This window comes from Martes martes, assembly GCF_963455335.1.
Source record: "Martes martes genome assembly, chromosome: 1".
In the NCBI taxonomy this organism is placed as follows: domain Eukaryota; kingdom Metazoa; phylum Chordata; class Mammalia; order Carnivora; family Mustelidae; genus Martes; species Martes martes.
In genome coordinates, this window is record NC_137888.1 from 169,032,008 (window position 1) to 169,054,263 (window position 22,256).

General features: G+C 37.5%; 1 protein-coding gene across 2 annotated transcripts in view; it reads right to left on the reverse strand.

Moving 5' to 3' along the window:
• GRM7 (glutamate metabotropic receptor 7) overlaps positions 1-22,256 on the reverse strand; it is a gene marked incomplete at both ends in the record, with an annotated part of 875,705 nt that overhangs the window by 431,621 nt on the left and 421,828 nt on the right. For both annotated transcript variants that reach the window (XM_080824214.1, XM_080824213.1), the window contains 2 exons: positions 5,435-5,589; positions 10,849-10,990. In XM_080824214.1, coding sequence (XP_080680340.1) covers positions 5,435-5,589; positions 10,849-10,990 — 297 coding nt within the window. The remainder of the gene's footprint in view (positions 1-5,434; positions 5,590-10,848; positions 10,991-22,256) is intronic.

Consider the following 22,256-nt stretch of genomic DNA (forward strand, 5'->3'; position numbering starts at 1 on the left):
CTGGCATAAAAACAGACACATGGACCAGTGGAACAGAGTAGAGAGCCCAGATATGGACCCTCAACTCTATGGTCAAATAATCTTTGACAAAACAGGAAAAAATATCCAGTGGAAAAAAGACAGTCTCTTCAATAAATGGTGCTGGGAAAACTGGACAGCTATATGTAGAAAAATGAAACTTGACCATTCTCTTACACCGTACACAAAGATAAACTCGAAATGGATAAAAGACCTCAACGTGAGACAGGAATCCATCAGAATCCTCGAGGAGAACATAGGGAGTAACCTCTTTGATATCAGCCACAGCAACTTCTTTCAAGATATGTCTCCAAAGGCGAAGGAAACAAAGGCAAAGATGAACTTCTGGGACTTCATCAAGATAAAAAGCTTCTGCACAGCAAAAGAAACAGTCATCAAAACAAAGAGGCAACCCACGGAATGGGAGAAGATATTTGCAAATGACAGTACAGATAAAAGGTTGATATCCAGGATCTATAAAGAACTCCTCAAACTCAACACACACAAAACAGATAATCATATTAAAAAATGGGCAGAAGATATGAACAGACACTTCTCCAAGGAAGACATACAAATGGCTACCAGACACATGAAAAAATGTTCATCATCACTAGCCATCAGGGAGATTCAAATCAAAACCACATTGAGATACCACCTTACACCAGTTAGAATGGCCAAAATTAGCAAGACAGGAAACAACGTGTGTTGGAGAGGATGTGGAGAAAGGGGAACCCTCTTACACTGTTGGTGGGAATGCAAACTGGTACAGCCACTTTGGAGAACAGTGTGGAGATTCCTCAGGAAATTAAAAATAGATCTTCCCTATGACCCTGCAATTGCACTGCTGGGTATTTACCCCAAAGATACAGATGTAGTGAAAAGAAGGGCCATCTGTACCCCAATGTTTATAGCAGCAATGGCCACGGTCGCCAAACTGTGGAAAGAACCAAGATGCCCTTCAACGGATGAATGGATAAGGAAGATGTGGTCCATATACACTATGGAGTATTATGCCTCCATCAGAAAGGACGAATACCCAACTTTTGTAGCAACATGGATAGGACTGGAAGAGATTATGCTGAGTGAAATAAGTCAAACAGAGAAAGTCAAGTATCATATGGTTTCACTTATTGGTGGAGCATAACAAATAATATAGAGGACAAGGGTAGATGGAGAGGAGAAGGGAGTTGAGGGAAATTGGAAGGGGAGGTGAACCATGAGAGACTATGGACTCTGAAAAACAACCTGAGGGTTTTGAAGGGGCGGGGTGGGAGGGTGGGGGAACCAGGTGGTGGGTATTAGGGAGGGCACAGATTGCATGGAGCACTGGGTGTGGTGAAAAAACAATGAATACTGTTACGCTGAAAATAAATAAAAAATTAAAAAAAAAAAAACAAAAAAACCTTGTGATATGTGTGGCATGTTCCAGGTACTCAAGGAAGGCTAAAGTAGGACACATCTAAATTGGAGCCAGAAATATTTTAGTTCAGCTCTTCATAGCTTTGATCTCTGGCTTTAGGAAAAATAAAGAATTCATTTCAATCTTGAATTAAAAAAGCATGAAATAACCAAGTTTTTTTTTTTATGCCAGGTCCAGAGCACTTTTTGTCTCTCCTACATATACTGCAGATTTAATTCAGGAACCAAGCTGTTCCGCAGCCCCATTTGAAAGTATCACCAATAGTCAGAGCCATTTTAGTTAGCTTTGAAAATCCACCCTTCATTACGCGAGCTCCCTAATGTTAATGATGATGGCTGAGATGAAAAGACGCTGGTCCATGATCCCTGTTGACTATAATTAGAGGATGCTTTGGACGCCTATTCTCAGAGAAGCAGAGCACTTTGTAGAGCAAAGAGTTGAAGGCAATGTGGGCTTTTTTTTTTTTTCTTTTTTTCTCTGAGAACTTGTTGGGGGCTGGAGAGGACGACAGAGAATCCTAGTTAATGGGGCAACAGAAGAGAGAAATATGCCAGGGATCCCTTGGCTCATCAGACAATTCAGAGAAACTAAATATTACAGAAGTGTTTTGGCTCAGGAGCTGGAGGAAAGCTGCCGAGTTGTGGATACATTCTCCAGATATCCTCTGACTGCCAGGCAGCCATCGAGGCCACAGCTGACCTTTCCTGGGCACAATTCCTATCATCACCCAATTGAAAGGGGGAAGAACAACACACTTGGCTAGCAAACACAGAGGTCCTTTATTCTATAAATGAAGAATAAATACAGATAAAAGATAAAAGAAGATGAGCACTACTTTCACAGAGGCCGCGTGCTTGCTAGCAATTTGGCCTAAAGCAATTTATTGTTAATTATTCATGGAGATAGAGAAGAGACCAGCCAAAAATGCAGAACTTTGCTGAACATGTTCAAAATATAAATCTAAAGAAAAGAATCATGTTGATTACTGCTTGGCCTCTTCCTGTTTACATCTGTACATATAGCATTATAAAACACAAAGATACAGGGATATAGCAGTGTTATAAATATTTGGAGGATGTTCCACGGCAGTAGAAATCAATATAGAACATTCATCAGAAAGAAAAAAAAAATAGACAGGAGAGGAAAACTTATTTGCCAATACAGAATGTGCTTGATTATTAGTTTCATTTGTGATATTTCATAGCTTGGTTCAGAAACCTTAGTGCAAGTGAATGCATTTCTTTTTTTACTTCCTCAGGAGTGTGTCACTGTAAATGCACAGCCACAGCCTTGATGTCTCATCTCCTGGGTGAACAAATCCATGCTGTTCTTTGTAATAATGTACATAGACAATATTGGTTAGACAGAAGCCACACACACCAGCTACCAAAAAGTCCTCATTTCTATCTGGTTAAGGATGGAGAGTTTTGTATAAAGAGTTGCTGCTCCATTACATCCCAATGTTTCTATTGCTAACAATATTTCTCTTTCATTCTGTTGTTTGGGATCCTCTCTCTCTCTCTATATATATATATATATGTGTGTGTGTGTGTGTGTGTGTGTGTGTGTGTGTGTGTATAAAATTTCTTTTTACAGATTTAGGATGCTGTTTGTGTCTGATTTAAGGACTCTGTGTATCCAAGAAAGAAAGAAAGAAAGAAAACTCTGTGCATCCCTAAATACATAAATACATAGCAGGAATTTTTTTTTCAAAAATTTATGAAAAACTTTAAGATACATAGTCATTTCCATAAATATCATGAAACTGGAGTTGGTAACCATGGAATGTGGGCAACCATGTCTATGCGGCATCTACAGCTGAGGAAGAAAGGATCTTTGGCTCTCACCCAACTCCTACTCATCACCTCTTCATAAAGTCACCTGAGTGAACTTTCTAACCCCTTTGATCACATCCACTTTTCAGATGCTGCCCAAACTTTCAGAATAAAGAACACATTCCTTAGAACAATTTCAAGACCCTTCATAATCCAACTCAGGCCCATTTTTCTACTATATTTTATGCTAGGACCTGAGGTAGTCTGTGATTCCTCCATCCATTCCAGCATCCAACCACATCCATCCACTTAAAAATCTGCCATATGCAGGCCAAGTTCTAGGTGCTGGGGGTACAATGGAGGGGGCGCATAAGAGATATGTTTCCAGACAGAGACAACTAAAGAAGTGCTACAATGGTAGGGGTCATGTAGGACGCTGTGGAAGGAATAGAAAGGGCTTCTAACTCAAACTTAGCTGGGGTGGAATAGTCACTTGTAGCCTCCAAGGAAAATTAATATCGCAGCAGAGACCTAAAGGATAGAAAGGAGCCAATCGGGCCAATGGTGTAGTGACTGGAACTCTGGGGGAGAAAGGAGTTCTCCCAATGCATTGTACATGGGAACTTTTAAAGAACTAAAAGAATTTCGGAACTATAATGCAAGACTATTTTGCAGAATAAATTATTTACTGTTACCCCAGTATGTCCTTCACTCTTCTGTTCCTGCCCCGTAGGTTGGGAGAACAAGACATTCTTCTCATTGTTTGCTGGATGAACTTCAAAGTCATCATTTTACCTTCTCTCAGGAATATCCCCCAACCACACCCTCACCACTGGAGAGACACTTCCACAGTCTTTCCTTTGTGCCCTGTGGTATCTATTCCATACTGCGCTTACACAGTATCTCATTTGACCTAGTCATTAGCTATTTTTGACACCTTCTCTCAGTCCTGTATGCTTTGAAGTTAAGAGTTTTGTCCTTATCTTGTTTTTTCAACTTTTGTAACAGAGCAAGACACACAGCGGATACTCAAAATTTTGAGTAAAAAGGAGTGGAGATGGTTAAAATGCTGTCATTTAATTCTGCAACCCATCTGCAAGTGCATTGGTCTGTGTTATAAGATAAGCAATCTTCTCAGGACACGTTCTGCGGAATGAAATGAATTCTAAGACTCCCAAGGAACACATGGGTGACTCATGGGATCTTTATCTCCCCCAGACAACACAGAAAGGCAACAGTGACAGAACCACAACCTGGCTTGTTTACAAAGGTCTCCACAGACCATGCAGTCTTCTGGGGAGAATAATTAATTATATTGGAGTGGAGACAGAATGGAAAGAAATGCAAATATTTGATCCCCTTTTGAGTAAGAGGATAGAGGCTTTTTTAATGTGCAAAGCCAGCATGTTTTAGGGAATCTTTGGAGACCTGGCCCATCAGAAAAGAAACACAAAGAAGAACAGCAGCAGAGGAGCTCCTTTTCTTTACAGTATCTTCTTTTAGAAGTAAGTTTTCTTTTCAAATTAAAGGAAAATGTAAATTATAATCAGCAACTTTTGTTAGATCAGAAGGATGCCAATAAAAGCCCTCTCCTTCTTCTTCCTCTTAAAGAATCATGAAGCAGCAAGGAAGGCAAGGAAAAGAAGAGGACAGTGATTTAGGAAGGCACAAGAAAGAGAAAGAAAGAGAAAGTGAGAGAAAGAGAAAGAGAAAGGAAAAGAGAAAGAGAGCAAGAAGAAGAGACCCATGAAGACAAGGTGGTGTTAGTGCCCAAGAGAAGTGGTATGTTTTGCCATCGTGGGCACTGGAAGAAACCCCACAAGGTAAAGAGGGAAAGGATCCCTGTAGTTATCCTGCTATAGAATGGATAAATTGCAAAGGGAAAATATTCTCTCAGAAAATGCAGTTCACTTAAGTACATTTGGGTTGTGTTATTGTTTTACTTATTAATGGTAATGTTCTTCTCTTGGAAAGCTCTGGTGCCATAATGAAAAAAAATATGCTAATTATTATAAAAATACATGATCTCTTCAAAAGAGGAATATCAACAAAAGAACAGACCGGCTATATGGCTTAATTTGCATTTCATGGCTACATGTTTGAAGTTATACTGCATAAATTATGTAAAAAACACCAAACCCTCAAAGAGACACATGATTTAACCATCCTGCCTGGCACAAATCACTCTCTTAGTGTGTTTTACAACTGAAAAAACCCATACCTTCTACAGTTGCTCGCTTGGGCTGAATGGTAATGGCTCCTTCTGCAATATCTTCATGCTGGTGCAGTGGGTTGATTTTGGATCCCCAGCTGTCTGATCCTACCCAAAGAAAATGGCCCACTTGGTCAGCTCTCTTGGCTGCTGCAAGGATCTGCCTGTGAAAAAGAACATGAAATGTTATATTAATAAGGAGCAGCTGCTGAACATATATGTACTAGTAATGAAGCAGAAGAAAAGCAAGTTACCAGTTCTCAAAAAGTAAGTAATCAATGGCAAAAAAAAAAAAAAAAAAAAGAATGCCTCAGGATTTATATCTTGCTTATATAAAGAGATCTTATAAACCACTAAGAAAAATAATCAATGCAGCTTGAGGAAAATACACAAGAAACATTGAAAGTCAAAAGAAAAAAGGAGAAATATAAATAACCAGTAAGCTGGAGATAAATATTCATACAGATTAGAAAGGAGGAAAATATAAATTAAAGAAAGATAATCATATTTGGTTCTCATGTTGGCCAAGAGATTTGTTTTGTTTTGGTTTGGTTTGTGAGTTTGGGCATGGGGCTGGAGAAATGAGTGCTTGCATTCATTGCTGGTGGTGTGTATAATTTCTGGAAAGCAACATGCTGATCTAAATTAAGGGTCTTAAATTATTAAAATAAACATGTATGTTATACTTGAAAATTTTACAGCCCATATTCATAAATAAAAATAGTACACAAATAAAAAGGGCAACAAGGCAAATAAAACAAAAGGAAACTAATCATTCATAGTAAAGTTATTAAACATTTTTTTTTTTGAAAGAAGAAGTAGATAAGAGGTAATTGTCGATCAGAAGAAGCTACAACTAAAGCTCCTTTGGTGGGTTGTACCACAGGAGTAGCGGTTTCTTTGTTTCTCAAGACTTGGAGATACTAAGTACCACAAAGGTACAGGGCCAAATAAAGGAGAATCAGTTGAAAGGTTGTATATAAAATAGCAAAACCTTAGGTTTCTTTCTTGTTCTTCCAGGCAGAAAATGGAATGGTAATTTAGTAATAAAATTTTAAGGAATAGGTTCTGATATTGTAAACATCAAAATACCAGAAGGTTGTGAGTTGGAGATGGTGAGTTGAAGGTGAAGGGACGGAAGGTAAGTTAAATTTACCGCTAAGTATTGAAATGGTAAGACCCTCTAGGAAATCTACCCTTCTGCTGACAGAATGTTAGAAACTAAGGGAGTGTCACCAGAGGTAGAAAATAACTTTTCTGGAAAAATCTGGACCACCCTAGAAAAAGAATTCTATATACTGACATAGAGAGACCCTCTCATGGATGGCAACTTCGGTGTCTGACCAGTCCACCCAAGGTCTGAAGTCTGAAGGGACAGGACTCTGCTGTTTGCATCAAAGTATTTCCAGTCATATTTTAATTTTTTAATATGTGCATTTATAATTTTAATAAAAATAATCAATTATTTGTACCCTTGACCTAGAGATGTGATTTCTACTAATCAGTCCAAAGAAAATGATCAAATACTCTCTCAAAAACATATGTTCATGACTGCAGACAGCCTCGGTGCAGAGCAGCAGGGAACTGTCTGAACAAATGACAGGGGGGATGGACCAGGAAACAATCGGAATATACTGAGTAAGATTTCCACAAGCACTTGTTAAAAAGAAAAATCAATTTAAAAAACTGCAAGAGATTATACAACTCATATATAAAAAAAAAGCTGCCTAGATGTTGCTTGTACGTGTGTATATACAGACAGGAGTATAGGGCCATCTGAGAGCACGGAAAAATAACGATAATACACAATGTATTGTTGACCTAATATTCCACCTGGAAGACACTGCTGAGATTGAAGAAGTTGCAAAGGTGGCCAAAAGCCAAGTAAAACATGAAAAAAGACAAAACTACATAAATGCAAAAAGCGGATGTTCATTTTAATATAAATGGAGAAGTGTGGGATTTATTGACAATGATAAACAAGATTAAACCATTTAAAGATACTTATGGCATCAAAAGTGACATGTGAATTACAAAAAGTGGGAGATAAAGAGCAGGGGATTGTTTTGGGGGAAATCTATGTATGTTTAGAAGAAAGAGCTGGCAAACATTAACCCAGAATTTTATGCTATCTCTGAGTATTGGGTTTGCAAATTTTATAGGAAATTATTTAACTTTTATTTTTTTCTAGATAATCAGGAGACAAAGTAAACTTAATGGCTCCTTGCAATAAAGAGCAACAATTAAAAAAAAACTTTTCCCTTTTCCAGTAGATATACAGTAGCTAGGTATTATTTTTATAATCAGAATAAAGTATTCCAGAAAAAGGATTCACCCTTGTCTTAAATCCAAATTATCGGTACCCATGACTTACTTTGCATTTATTTTAGCTTTAAAATATAGACATTACTGTCTTCTCACTGCCATTCTCTTACAAAGTATTTGAAGTTAATGTTCTTAAAAAATCTCAAATTTCCCATTTACAGTGTAAATCTTCTGAAAAAAATAAATAATATAACATTGTGAGTTAACAGTACTCTTCAGACATCCGTGTATTTAAGATCATGTTTTAGAAGGAAATTATATAGGTACTTAAATTTTATCACTGTGCTCAAGAACTATTTCTGCTATCACTGCTATGAATCACAGTATGCAATAATATTCAGCACACAAACAAACCCCAAAACAAAAGAATGAGCATACTTATTGAGCAGATTGCATGCATTTTTACATCCTAAATTAAAACCTCACATTACCTACAAGTCAAGAGTACTAAAAAAAAATTAGTCATCAGAGCTATTTGTGGTAATTTTTTATGTGACATGTACAATGTATGTGGAGATAAACAAAAAGCCACACTTATCAATGTATTACATATCTGGAAAATATATAAAATATTTATGAAAAGCATTTATGAGACAATTAAGAAAGATATCAACAGAGATGAATAAGATATGTCAAAAACAAAAACAAAAACCCACCAAAACAGCAACAACAACAACAAAACAACGACCCAAGAGTAATATTATGAAAACAAAATCTTTTAAATAACAATAACCCAAAGTGTAGATGAAAAATCCCTAAGAGCAACACTGGAGAATTTTTAAGGAGAGAAGTAATACATTTAAGGGGTCACCAGAAACCTTTTTATGGAGAAGGGCATGTTCAAGTTAGACTTTGAAAAACAGACAATTTCAACAAGTGGAGAAGGAGAGAAAAAAAACACCACAAATAAAGGCCATGAGGAGGATCAATCAGGACTGTGCGGGACCAGAGCCATGTATTCTGGGTGTGGTAGTGGGTGAGTGGAAGTGGGGGTCTAAATGTTAAATTAGGAACACATTTTAAAGCATTGTGAAGTCCAGACAGAGAAGTTTGTATTTAAATTATTAAATAGAGTTCATTAGCATAGTGACTTTACTCATTCATTTATTCAGTACTGTTCCTTGAGCATTTACTTTGTACCGAACACCATGATAGGAACTGAGGATACAGAAGGAAGTTAAATGAGGCATCAGCTCTGCCCCAGAGATGCTTAGGGACTTGCAGAGAAGGTGGACCCTAAGCAAAGGATCAAGTGATGTAAAATAACATCAGTGACATTCACTATGAAGAATGTGCCAAACCTGCATTGTGTAGAGACGTCTTCCCTCAGAAAGCCACACTAGAGACGGCACCATTATGAGAAAGTAAGGAAGGAAAAGCCTTCCAGGTGTGTGCGACAGAGCACACAAAGACCAGGAATGAGGAAACACAAAACGTGAAGGAGCAGGGAATGAAATAGGTTTAGAACGGTAGGACGAGGCTGGATAACTACAAAAAGAACTCAGAAGGATTTTCATTTTACCGATGGGAGAACTGAGGCTCAGAAGTTGGGAAGCAGAAGGGGCAACAGTGGGGCAACCTCCCAAAGTGACACAGTGGTTTCAGGGGCAGCATTTAGGGTGCGCGTGGAGGGGAGAGACACAGAACTGGGAGCCTCGTGATGAGGAAAATGCAGTAATCCAAGCAGGATGCAATAATGGCTTGGGCTCTTAAACTCTCTCTTAGTAAACTTCAAATTAAGTATTATATTTTATCTAAGACAAATACTAAATAACTCCATACAGTTTGTTCACATCAGTGGATATGTAAACTAGTAAAAACTCTTTGGAAAACTATAATCATATTAGAACACACCTTGTCCTGGAAACATCTTTTCGGGGGACTTATGTTAAAAACACATAGGTAAATATATAAAATTATATAATTGCATATTAATATATAATTGTGTTATATTAATATTATATATCCAACTCTTGCATAGAATGTTTATATTAATATGATGTATTTATATATTTATATTTGGGTGCACAGATTTTTGTAAAAGAAAGTTTACCACAGTGTTATTTATGATTGTAAAAGTCTGTAATCAAATGTCAATCAATAAGGGAGCATTTAGATAAATCACAACATGCATGTAAAATGAAATTCTGCCCAGCTATTGGAAAGACTGAAGAGATAGGTACTGATATTCATAGATATCCACGATAAAATAGTAAGTAAAGGCTAGCAGGGAAGAGAATAAGATGTACACACAGTATGCATCATTGTGCAAAGAAATGCAGACTGTCTCTAGAAGAATATACAAGAACCTAGCCATTAGCCATTGTATCTAAAGAGAACTTGTTAGCTAAGGGCAGGATGAATGGAACTTTTTTTATAACCTAGATTTTTTAAAATAGTTTTTTAAGCAGGTGTAATTACTGTTTATTTTAAATAAATAAATATTCTGGAACAAGGTGGTAGTGGGCAGAGAAGAAATCAGGCACATTTGTTTCTGTCTTAGAAACACATTCTGGGCATGTTATCTTCTAGAAACAAAGGTTAACTCTACCTGGCTTGGCCAAGAATGCAAAGAATGAGGAAAAATGGGGAGTCAAGATTCCAGTCGAATTTTTGACTCCAGGGAGGATCGAGGTAAGAAAAGAGAGGAAGAAATGAATTAGAGACATACTGGTAGACAAGGTTGGTTTGGAACACACTGGGTCTAAAGCGGTAGCAATACAGCCAGAATTATATGACTTTTTTTTTTTTCTTTCCTTTTACATTAAGAGGAACCATTCTTCAGATAAAAGTCTGTTACATTTGGTTATATTTTTAATAAAAGAATCTTTAAAAGGTCTAGTGGTTTTCTCTTTTTACAAGTAATTGAATACATTTATTTTGCTAATAGAGGGGGAAGACATGACAGCAACACACTGCTGCTCCCATGGTTTGCTATAACTACTCATGTAGGGGAGAAAGCACGAACAGACTTTGCCACTGTGTAATTATAGATTTGCTTCTGTGCTATCTTTTCCCCTTTCTCTGCCAGTATCCTGATCTTTCTGTCTCCTAAAGTTGCAGCATGCATATTAATGAATTTCACCAGTCATCCTTACTTTATATCCTCATCGTTGGCAAAAATCACGACGGCCCTGGAGTTGGGGGTGTCCAGGAGCTGTTTGATAATTCTATCAAAGTCAATAGTTCTGTCTTTGCGTTCTTGGGGGATTCTCACAGACTGTGCAATGCAGAGCCCACCTGTTTAAGAAAAGAAAGCAGAGTGTCAATAAAGTTCCCTCAGACATACCAAAGGAACCAGGGTGAGTAGCTGGGGAGGAGAGAATTTTGAGTTCTGAGTGCACAGCACTCCCTTGGTGATGCTGAATGAGGAAGGCTTAAGATGCCATGCTAAGTCCTGAGCTGTTATTCATACTTGGTGCACCTTCCATGACATTGCACAGCCTGATTTTCTTAGCACTGCACTTGTAAATGACTAATGATGCCCAGGAACACCAGTGATATCAATTGTGGGGAGGTAGATTTAGGCTGACAAACTGGGGGGGGGGGGTGAAGGTCTTTAAAATGAATGCAATATACCACAAGAAAACTGCAATCAATACACTACAATAAAAATGTACTGAAAGACATAAAACTCGGGTGAATTTCTGTGGCTTCTCTGGTGTTTGCATTCCCAGGACTTTTTTCACCTTCATATTCATCCCAACTTTTAAAGGTCAGAGCCAATGGAATAAATCTAAAAATAAAACAACAAGAACACCAATGACTGTAAATCAGAGCAACAAACTTTAGTGACCACACACAATGTGCCCAACCTTCAAATATGTGTTTTCTGTATATTATCCAATATTAAAAATTTTAAAAGGTAGTTAGTAACATGTATTTTTGGTTAGAATGTGAGGGGATTAAATAGAAAAATAGATGTTGACTCCAGACTTCTCAGATCTGTGATGAAATTAATTATCATTATGAATTTCAAGACAGGGTAACATGTAGCAGTTTACTAAGCAATTGATACAGTCCTCTCTACTGCACCTCTTGCTTAGTAGCAGCCCCTGGATCTAGTATTTTATAAAATACACTTTTAAAAAGGCTGGTATAGATGAAAGGGGTAGAGAGAATACTTGTAGAAAGGTAACAAAAGCCATCCAATGGACAGAAGACCTAGAGGCCAAGAAAATGGATAAACTTGTTCTTGTAATGTGCTGGGGAGGTAGTTATTATCAAGCTTACACCTCGAGCATGGACAGCTGGGTGAATGGTACTAAGCTTCCACAAACAGAAAACTATGAACTCTAATCCAAAGTTGAGCTCCATTACACTTTTAGCTCAATTAGTGTTAGCTCTCTGTAAGTGGCTCTTAATTTTCAGTATGCATAAAATCTCTAATGGTCATTTTTTCAAAATGTAGAGTTTCAATAACATTATCAACCAACTTGACCTAATTGACATTTATAGAACAATCCATAGGACAATAGAACAGTATATATTCTTTTCAAGTGTAAATGGGACATTCATTAACCATACTCTGGGCCATTAAAAAAACAATAATAACAAATTTAAAAGCATAGGAATTGTACAAAGTATGTCACCATGCCTAACAGAATCAAACTAGAAATTAATAACACTTGGAAATTTGAAAACACACTTCTAAATAACTTGTGGGTCAAAGAGGGATTGTCAAGGGAAAGTCTAAAATATTTAAAACTAAATGAAAATGAAAGTGGAACGTACAAAATGTACAGATTACAACTAAAGTGGTATTTAACAGGAAATACATAATCATCAAATGCTTATGTTAGAAAAGAGGAGACAGCCAAAATAGAAACCTAAGCGTCTATTTAAGAAAGAAGAGGGAAAGAGAGCTAACTAACCATGCTCCCAAAAAAGCAGAGAGACATGATAAAAGAGCAAAAAACAATGAAACCGAAATCAGAAAAATAAGAGAGAAAAATCAGTAAAATTAAAAGCTGCTTCTTTGAAAAGATTAATAAAATAGATAAATCTCTAGTCAAAGCTGACCAAAAGGAAAGAAGTCACAAATTATCCTGTCAGGAATAAGAGGGGCTAACCTTACTGACAGATCCCACAGACAGCAAAAGGTTGTAAGGGAATATTATAAATTATTTGATACCAATATATTTAGCAACTTAAATGAAATGGATGAATCTCTTAAAAGACACAAACTGAGGGCAGAGTGGATAATACTAATAGTTCTACATATATTAAAGATAACAAATTCATAGACACACACACTTCAAAAAAAAAAAAAAAAAGATCCAGGCTCACATGGTTTCACTGATAAATTCCACCGAACAGTTAAGGAAGAAATAAAACATGATTTACATATAATTTCTAACTGAAAATTGGAAAGGAGAGAAAATAACTCATTTCATAAGATTGCTATTACCCTAACACACAAATCAGATGAAGATATTATTTAAAAAAGACCAATATCATTTATGAGCATACTTGCAAAACTCTTAAGAAATACTAACAAAATAAATCCAGCAATATACAAGAAATAGTAATACATCATGCATAACCAAGTGGATTTCACCCAAGGAATGCAAAGTTGATTCATTATTTGAAAATCAAGCATTATAATTTATATATGTTTAAATTAATAAGAAAAACCATATGATCATCTTAATACATATGGAAAAAGCACTAAATAAAATTCAATATACATTCATGATAAAAACTATAACCGAGGATTAGATGAGACCTTTCTAAGCCTAATAATAGGCATCTACAAAAAGCCTACAATAAGCATCACATTTAATAGTAAGAGATGACAAGGCAATTTTGTCCTATCTTAAAACTCTTATACAACATTGTACTGGATGTCCTTGTCAGAGGAATAAGGAACAAAAAAGAAAAGAAACAAAAGACAAACAGCTGGCAAAAGAAAAAAAAATGAAATTCTCTCTTTTTGCAGATGACATGATTGTCTCTGTAGAATCTTCTAGAATTAAAAGGTGAGTTAAGCAAAGTTGTGGGATATAAATTCAAAATACAAAGGTCAATGATGTACCTGCAGATCAGCAACGAACAACTAGGATTTTAAAGAAAAAAATGTCATTAACAATATCACCTAAAATGTGGTGTTTATGTATAAATCTAACAAAATATGTATAGGAGCTATATTCTAAAAACTATGAAACATGGCTGAAAGAAATTTTTAAAAATCATTTAAATAAACTCTCCCCGATTTCATCTATAGATTCAATGCAATCTCAGTCAAATCTCAGCAAGCTTTTAAAAATATGTATCAATAGCTAATTCTAACATTTATACCAAAAATGAAAGGAACCAGAGTAGTCAAAACAATTGAAAAAGAGCAACAAAATCGGTGAACTTGAACTACGTAAATTCAAGACTTACTATCAACCCCAAGCCGCAGCTGCAGTAATCAAGACAGTGTGGGATTGTAAAAAGGATAGACACTTAAGATCAATGGAACAGAAAAGAGGTCCAGAAATAGACCAACACAAACATAGTCAACTGATTGTTGGCAAAGGTGCAAAGGCAATCAGTGGATAAAGGATATTCTTTTCAAAAACTGATGCTGAAAAAAATGATATTCATATATAGAAATAATCTTGACGAATACTTCATGCTGCATGTAAAAATTAACTTCAAATGGATTGAGAGACCTAAGTCTAAAATATGAAACTATTAAACACTTAGAAGGAGACAAAGGGAAATCTGCAGTGGTCTTAGGTTTTGCAAAGAGTTTCTGGATATGAGATCAAAAGCACAAATCATAAAGAAAAAAAAAGATTAAAAAAAAGATAAAATCAAATCAAATTTTATGCAAATTTAAAACTTTTGTTCTATGAAAAATAGTATTAAGAAAATGAAAGCACAAGCCAAAGACTGGGAGATAATCATACACCTAATCAAAGACTGGTATCCACAATATATAAAGAACTGAAACTCAGCAATAGAAAAAAGAGGAAGTGGGCAAAACATCTGAATAGACACACGCACAAAAATAGATGGCAATTAAGCACAGGAAAAGAAGCTCAACACCAGTCATTAGGGAATTGTTAATTAAAACCACAGAGATATACTACTACAATACCTACTAAAACAGCTTTAAAAAACAGCAATATCAAATTCTGGAGAAGATGCAGAGCAATAGGAATGTCTGTTCATTGCTGGAAGGGATGTACAACGGTACAGTCACTGCGGAAATCAGTTTGGCAACCCCAAAATGTTAAATATAGAGATAACATAACAAGCAGCAGTCAGTTCCAATCCTAGGTACTTATCCAGATGAACTGAAAGCTTGTGCTCACACAAATGTGCACACAAATGTTTATAGGAACTTTATTCATAATCACTAAAACTGGAAACAACTAAGACATCTGTCAACAGGTAAAGAGATAAACAAACTAGTAATTGCTTACAACTGAACCCTACTCAGCAACAAAAAGGAACTGATGATTTGTGGATGAGCATGAATACATTTTAAAAACATTTTGCTAAGTGAAAGAAGCCCCACTGAAAAGGCTACATATTGTGTAATTCTGTTCGGACGAACTTCTAGAGAAAGCAAAACTATAGGGGTGGAGAATAGATCCGTGGAAGCCAAGGGTTGAGAGGAGGGGTTGAGTACAAAGGGACCCCACAAGGGAATTTAGGGGTAATGGTGAAGTTCCGTACGGTACTATAGTAGTAGATGCATGACTCCACAAAACCTTAAAAACAACACACCATGATAACCGGACTTATGCAAAATTTAAAAAATCATCCAGGATGTCAAGGGATCCTAGAGTGGAATGTGGACTGTGACAAATGAATTTAAGTGTATTACTAACATATGAGGAAATTTTACTGACGGAGATGAGTAGAAAATAAGTTGACCTAAGTAACTTAAAAATTGTGTTTTGACTGGAAACTCTAAAGCTAGAGAGTAAAAGAACTGAACATAAAATGGTACTCTGATTTGTATATTGTTTGCAGGGATATGAGTTAGCAATTCTGGAACTGCTTTCCATGCTCAAGTTGAACAAAAACAGTAAATAAATTGTAGATAACATGAGCCAGGATTCTCACTGTTAAAGAATTTATGCACAAGCAGAAAAGTAAGGCTAGCATGAACCATGTGGTGCCAGAAAGGGTCTGAACTATCCGTGGAAACTCACGTTTTAGATGGATTCTTGTATCCATGGGTTACTACACAATGTCCACTGAGAGAGCTTAGAAGCAATGACATTCCAGAGCAACCAGCCCTCCTAGGACCCCAGTTTTGGTTTCAAAATCCCACCTTTCAACAAAAAGATGGTTCTTTCTCTTTGAAGAAATGGCTGATTCTAAGGCTAGGGCAGGGCAAACACAAGATGAGCCTACAGTGTCAGGAAGTAAGAAGAACACAAAGGAAAAAGAAAATTATGGGCACATCAATAGGACACAGGTGCCACCTAAAAGCGTGTCCAGTCAGCAAAGCTAGAACAATATGAAAAACAAAATAAGTAATGATGGTATTAAATGATTATCCAAAGAATACAATACAGTATTTCAGTATGAGATCATACTGAAAAAAAAAGACCAAATAAATATATAAATAAGAGAGAAGGAATTAATTTTCTGTACAGAACAATTCGAAGTAATAAATGTAGAAGGAATGAGAGAAATGCAATATCACCCTGAGAACACGATAGTAATAATGTTGCACAAAAGAGGCACTGATAGATGCTCAAGTTAGTGTGGGAAACTGTAAGGAGATGCAGAACATTTATATAGCTTAAATGTTATTTCCCCCGAAATATTTATTAATTACTCTGGTGGTTTTAACATATGCCTACAACTTCTTTGATCCCCTTCCTTCAGAGAGGTGGAGATTAATTCCTCTACCTTTGAGTTAAAGCCACACTTGGGGACTTGCTTCTAAAGAATATCGGAAAGGAAAAATAGTAACTTTGGAGTAGAGAAATTCCAGACAGTGGATCACTTTAACTGGATCATTAAGTTAACAGCACTACTAAGTAACGAATAAGGTGCTGCTGGCTGATTTCAAGTCATCTCAGTGATGATAAGCGCACTCCATTTGTATTTTAGTCTTCCCCTAAACCCATAACCTTCATCTAATCATGAGAAAATATAAAAATTCAAACTGAAGGACATTCTGCAAAACATCTGACTTGCGCTCTTCAAAACTGTGAAGGTCACAAAATAAAAGACTGAGAAACTGAAAACTGAATTGGATCTTGGGACAGAAAGACATTCATGTAAAAACTAGCAGCATCTGAATAAAATCTGTAATTGAGGTAGCAGTATTTTTTTCCATTGAGTCCTGTACACTCGCTATTTAAGATATTAATATTCGGGGTAACTTGGGGAAGGGGAGGGTAGAGGGGACTTCTATCTTTGCAACTCCTCTGTACATCTAGAATTATTTTTGTACATATTATATGTATATGTGCATATATATACATATTATATGTATATGTTTACATACATATACATATATATGTATATGTTTACATACATATACATATACATATATATGTATACCCACGTACCTGCCCAGGTCTTACCTCTGGAACACTTATTTAGTAAGTAGTACAGCAGGTCCAAGAATCTGAATTTTTAGCAAGAGCTTTAGGTAAGTGATTCTTAGGCATTAGTTCACCTGGAGGACTTGTTAAAACACCCATTTCTGGTCCCACTTGGAGAGATTCTCATTCGGTGGGTTTGGTAAGGCTTGTGAATTTGCGCTTCTAACAACTTCTCCAGTGATTCTGGTGCTGCTGGTCTGGGGACTACACTCTGAGGCCACTGCTCTAGGGGAGACGACTACGGGTGGCTAGGGGAGCAGGTTCTGAGAAGCACTGGCTTGGGCACTCCAAACTGGCTGTAACCAGCTTAGGCAGAAGTAGCACACTTGTATACATATTCTAGTCAAACGTTTTTAGAGAGCTCTTAGGAGGGTGGGATAGGGAGAAGGAAGGAAGGGGAGGATCATTATGCTTTTTTACAAGGTTTACAATAATGCAGAGAGAGAGAACAACAGGAGAAATTCCTGGGCCTACAGTCTCCACGCCATAATTCCTCCAACTCTGGAAAACATCATGGAATATGGAGAAATGAAACCATCTGCAAACTGTCCTGGGGCTGCTAGGGAGAAGAAATGGCTACTTTACCCACCTTCTCAGCAGGAGAAGGGGAATAATTCTGGATGGAAACCCAGCTTCCCATCAGGATTCAATTACAGCTGAGTGATTAAGCAAATTAGAGCAAACTCCATTTGGTGATGTGATTAGTGGAGGGGCGGTCTACACTCACGGATTTAGGGCCCACCCAGTGCACACCAGAGGAATCCATGCATGGAGCTTTGCGATTGCAGAAATGAGCTGCTCACCCCCTTTCATACAGAACTGCCCACAGGTGTGCAAAATCAAACAACTCAACAGAAGAGAGGAATTGGCTATTAACATGTTAATGGGAGTGAACATCTTCATAAAGCTAAAATCTTAAAAAAGAAAGAAGATTAGAAAACAAAGGATGAGAGATAAACAAACTGTTTTGATCTTCTGTTCTTAGAAGGCTTGAGCTGTGCCTCATAGAAAGATGGTCACTTCATTTGCTTCAGATTTATAAGGGAATGTGGTAGGTTGAGAATTTTATGTATATTGTACATAGATGACTTCACCTCAAGAACTCAATCGAAAGTGTATCATGCTAGAAATGTGTCATTGTGAGAAAGTACCGCAAGTCTTATTTCTATTCCAGCAAGGAATGAAATGGTCTGCACAGATGCACATGCACGCCCACACACTTGAGGTGTCCTGATATCAGTTAACTTAATTTTCAACAATGGTGGTAACTCAGCAGTCTACATTCTCCTCTGACCTGTGACCATCTTTTCTTCCTAAACTGCTGCCCTACTGAATGCTCACTTTCTCTCTGTGGTTTGTCTTTCAGCTTAGACCCTCACAGTGGATTCGGCTTGCCTGCTGTTAACATCTTGGATGTAATGTGGCCACCAAGGTATATAGGCAACCTATATCCAGAAAAACATTTGTTCAACATCAAGAGCTTAAGAATCTCACTTGTGAGGGGCATTTCATACGCACATGAGAAGTAACTGGAGTTTTATGGTGCAGGTTGGCACTGCAACTGCCAAATTAATTTTCACTTCCATGGGGAGTAAACATATAGGAAAAATTGAACAGTTTCATCATAAATGGTGCAAATGAAGAGGCATGTCACAGACGGGATAACACCATTCATGACATGCCAGCTTTATCTAAGAAAGCCCACTGTCAGTGGCTTGAGCGGGGGGATACAAGCCACTGAGGTAATGGAAAGAATTTCAGAGTCCCGGAAATCAATCTGCTTCTCAATTTGAAGCTGGAAACTGGTCAGTTTTCTGTCTGCCCGTGGTAGCTAGCAATCTGTAACAGCAAGAAGAACATCAGAAGTTAGACCACAAATGATTTCCATTAGGAATATTTTTCTCTCTCAAATGAGAATGGATACTTTCCCATCTAATAAGCAGAAGCAATAGGAAACCATTTAACATTTGCAGCTCAATCCTGTCAGAGGTTATACATGATACAGTTCTACTGATGATTTGCTCTATTATTTAGGTCTGCCAATTCAATTTAGAACATATTTATTGAGACTCTTGTGTGAAAGGCTCTCTAGGATTTTTTTATAGGAATAATATATGAGAGCAAAAGGAGCCTGAGAAATAATCTCATCTAATTCCCCATTATGAGGGGAGAAACTGAGGTCCAGAGGGTTTAACAGAGATAACAGCAATCATAGTTGAAGGACTGGAAATCACTGAATTCTATGTGTCATATACCATTCTAAGTGTGTTACGTTACTGACAGAGTCCATGGTCATACGACCATATGAGGCAGGTGTGCTAACATCCCCATTTAGACAGGAGGAAACAGAGGCATTCTAAAGTTTAGTAACTCATCCCAGACCATAAATTTAATGGCAGAGAAGTACTACAATTTTCATCTTCCCATCCTTCATGCTAAGCGATAATGCAGCATTCTTGTCCAAATCAAGAGAAGGAGAGGAGGACAAATGTTATATAAGCAAAAAAAAAAAAAAAAAAAAAAGGTGGACATCTTGTTAGAGGAATCATCAAAGGATCAAAGGCCTTATGGGAGAACTTAAGTCTTACATGGGTTGTTTCACATCTGGGGGTTGGAAGAGGGCATCAGTGGAAGTATGGAAAAATTTGTAATGAAGGGAAGAGAGAGATCAACTGGAAAGGTAATTTTGGATAAAACTGTCCAACTGTCCATTCCCTTTCTTTGCTGATGGATACCTGGTGCTAAGGGAAGTCAGCTAGCCATTCCCAAGCAACAACACATCACTGATCACCATCAAAGGTGCCTATTCTGTTTTCAAATCTCTAGCCTCTTTTCCAATAGGAATGACCCTGTTATTCATGAAACAGACCGTACTTTTCTGGGGACAGTTCTGAAAAACTAAAACTGAGGGGGCTGTGGGGTTAGAGGCAGTGAGGGAGAGAGAGAGAGAGAGAGAGAGAAAGCCTGTGCTTCCTCCAGCATTTTGGATATCATGTCTGGAACACTTATTGTCCTTTCGGCATCACTGAAAAACATGAAAAGTGATGAAAATGAACACAGTAAAAATAGTAAAACAGAAAACTAGAACCAGAATCCCTGAAGTTATGCATCCTTGGGCAGAAGAAATAGTGTCAATAACCACTGACTCAGGGACTTTCTGATACAAACCATCTTTTTTATTTAAATTACCAGCAGTAGGTTTATGTTATTTGCAATTGAATACATTACTAATTTATCCTTGCCTTCTAAGAATGCTCATCCTGATATAGAATGGGGAGAAAATTCCCAGAGTGAAAGAATTTCAAGGAAACATATCAAGCAGAAGAGACACCAGGGCTCACTATGGCAGCAGAGAAGCTGGGGGAAAGGGACTGATTGGCACCTGCATGTATTTGTGGATGAAACTTTTAGGTAGGAGAGGGAGACAAAGGGAAAGAGTAAGGATTCCCATGGAAATTAGAAACAGTACCCAGGACTGGAGGAGGGTTGAGCAAAGATAAGGTGATGGAGGCATATCTGGTGGAAGCCTGGGAGTTAGGACTTCAGGGTTCTTGTTTTTCTTAGCCATCAACTCTCTATTTAATCCTTTTTTTTTCCTATGTAATATTTGAGATATCATTGTCCTTTTCAGGATTGAGAAGGGGGAGGAAGGAAAGGAAGAAGGCAGGAAACAAGGACAGATGAACACCCCAAGAAAATTCTCAGGTGCCAGAATATAAACAGTATTTTGGGGAGCACAGAGAGATTAACTTGCCTGGAGCAAAATAGGATAAAATGCAGTAGTTAGACTGGTGGGGGTGGGGTTGTATGGCACAAGACTTTGTAACAAGAAACTCAAGGCTTGGGCAAGAAATGTTCTGTTTATGGCCTGTCAGTGAGGAGGGAGCAGAACTCATGTGCTACCTGTACATAATAATTCGACCTTAGTCCATCATGTCTTTCAGCCAAGTGATGTTGGACAGCAAGTCTCAGTTAAATATGTTCAGGAATTTCAGTGGCTTCATTTTGACTGAGAAGAACTTGCATCTTACTTTGAGAGACATGGAAGCTTGAAGCAATCTTGAACAGAACCATGTATATTCTAGCTGACTTGATCTTAGAACAACCCTCCCATTGTAAAGATGGTGAAAATGGTGTAGAAACAGGAAGTGACTGACCAACTTGGCACCAGAGCTGATGCTCTGCAATTAGGCTTTTTGATTCCTGATTTGATAATCTTTTGGCTGGCGATGTTACCCTGTGGGTTGCTTTATTTGCCATTTTCACAGCCAAGCATTCATTCACTCTATTAAACAAAATATTTACTAAGCATCTGCCAATTTTTAAAGACTTTATTTATTTGAAAGAGGTAGAGAGAGCACAAGTAGGCAGAGCAGCAGGCAGAGGGAGAGGGAGAAGCAAGCTCTCTGCTGAGCAGGAAGCCCAATGCAGGGCTTGATCCCAGGACCTTGGGATCATGACCTAAGCTGAAGGCAGATGCTTAACCGACTGAGCCACCCAGATGCCCTAGCATCTGCCATGTTTTAAGCACTCTTTTAGTTGCTAGCAATATATAAATCAAAACAAAAGACAAATATCCTACTCATTCACATGAGGATACGTACTAATAAGACAACTTTTCTTTCTAATTCTCTTTCAGAACTGTGCTGGCCTCTGAGAACCCTCCTGGTTTAGTTTACAACCAAAATCCCAACATGGAACTAGTTTTTCTCAACAGCTGGCATCTTGGCAGGTTGTGAGTGAGTTAATCGAGAAAGTGCTCTGATTCAGGAAGCTTTTAGAAGGCAAGTTGTTCCTTTCCTGGAACAATAACTAAGAAATTGGCTGATTATTTCCAGTGACTGCTTTTCCCTGTGGCTTGAGCATGCTCGGGGGTCAGAATCAATTGTCACTTGTCTCCAAGCAGCAACTCTGTAAGTATGTCCCACTATCCATCT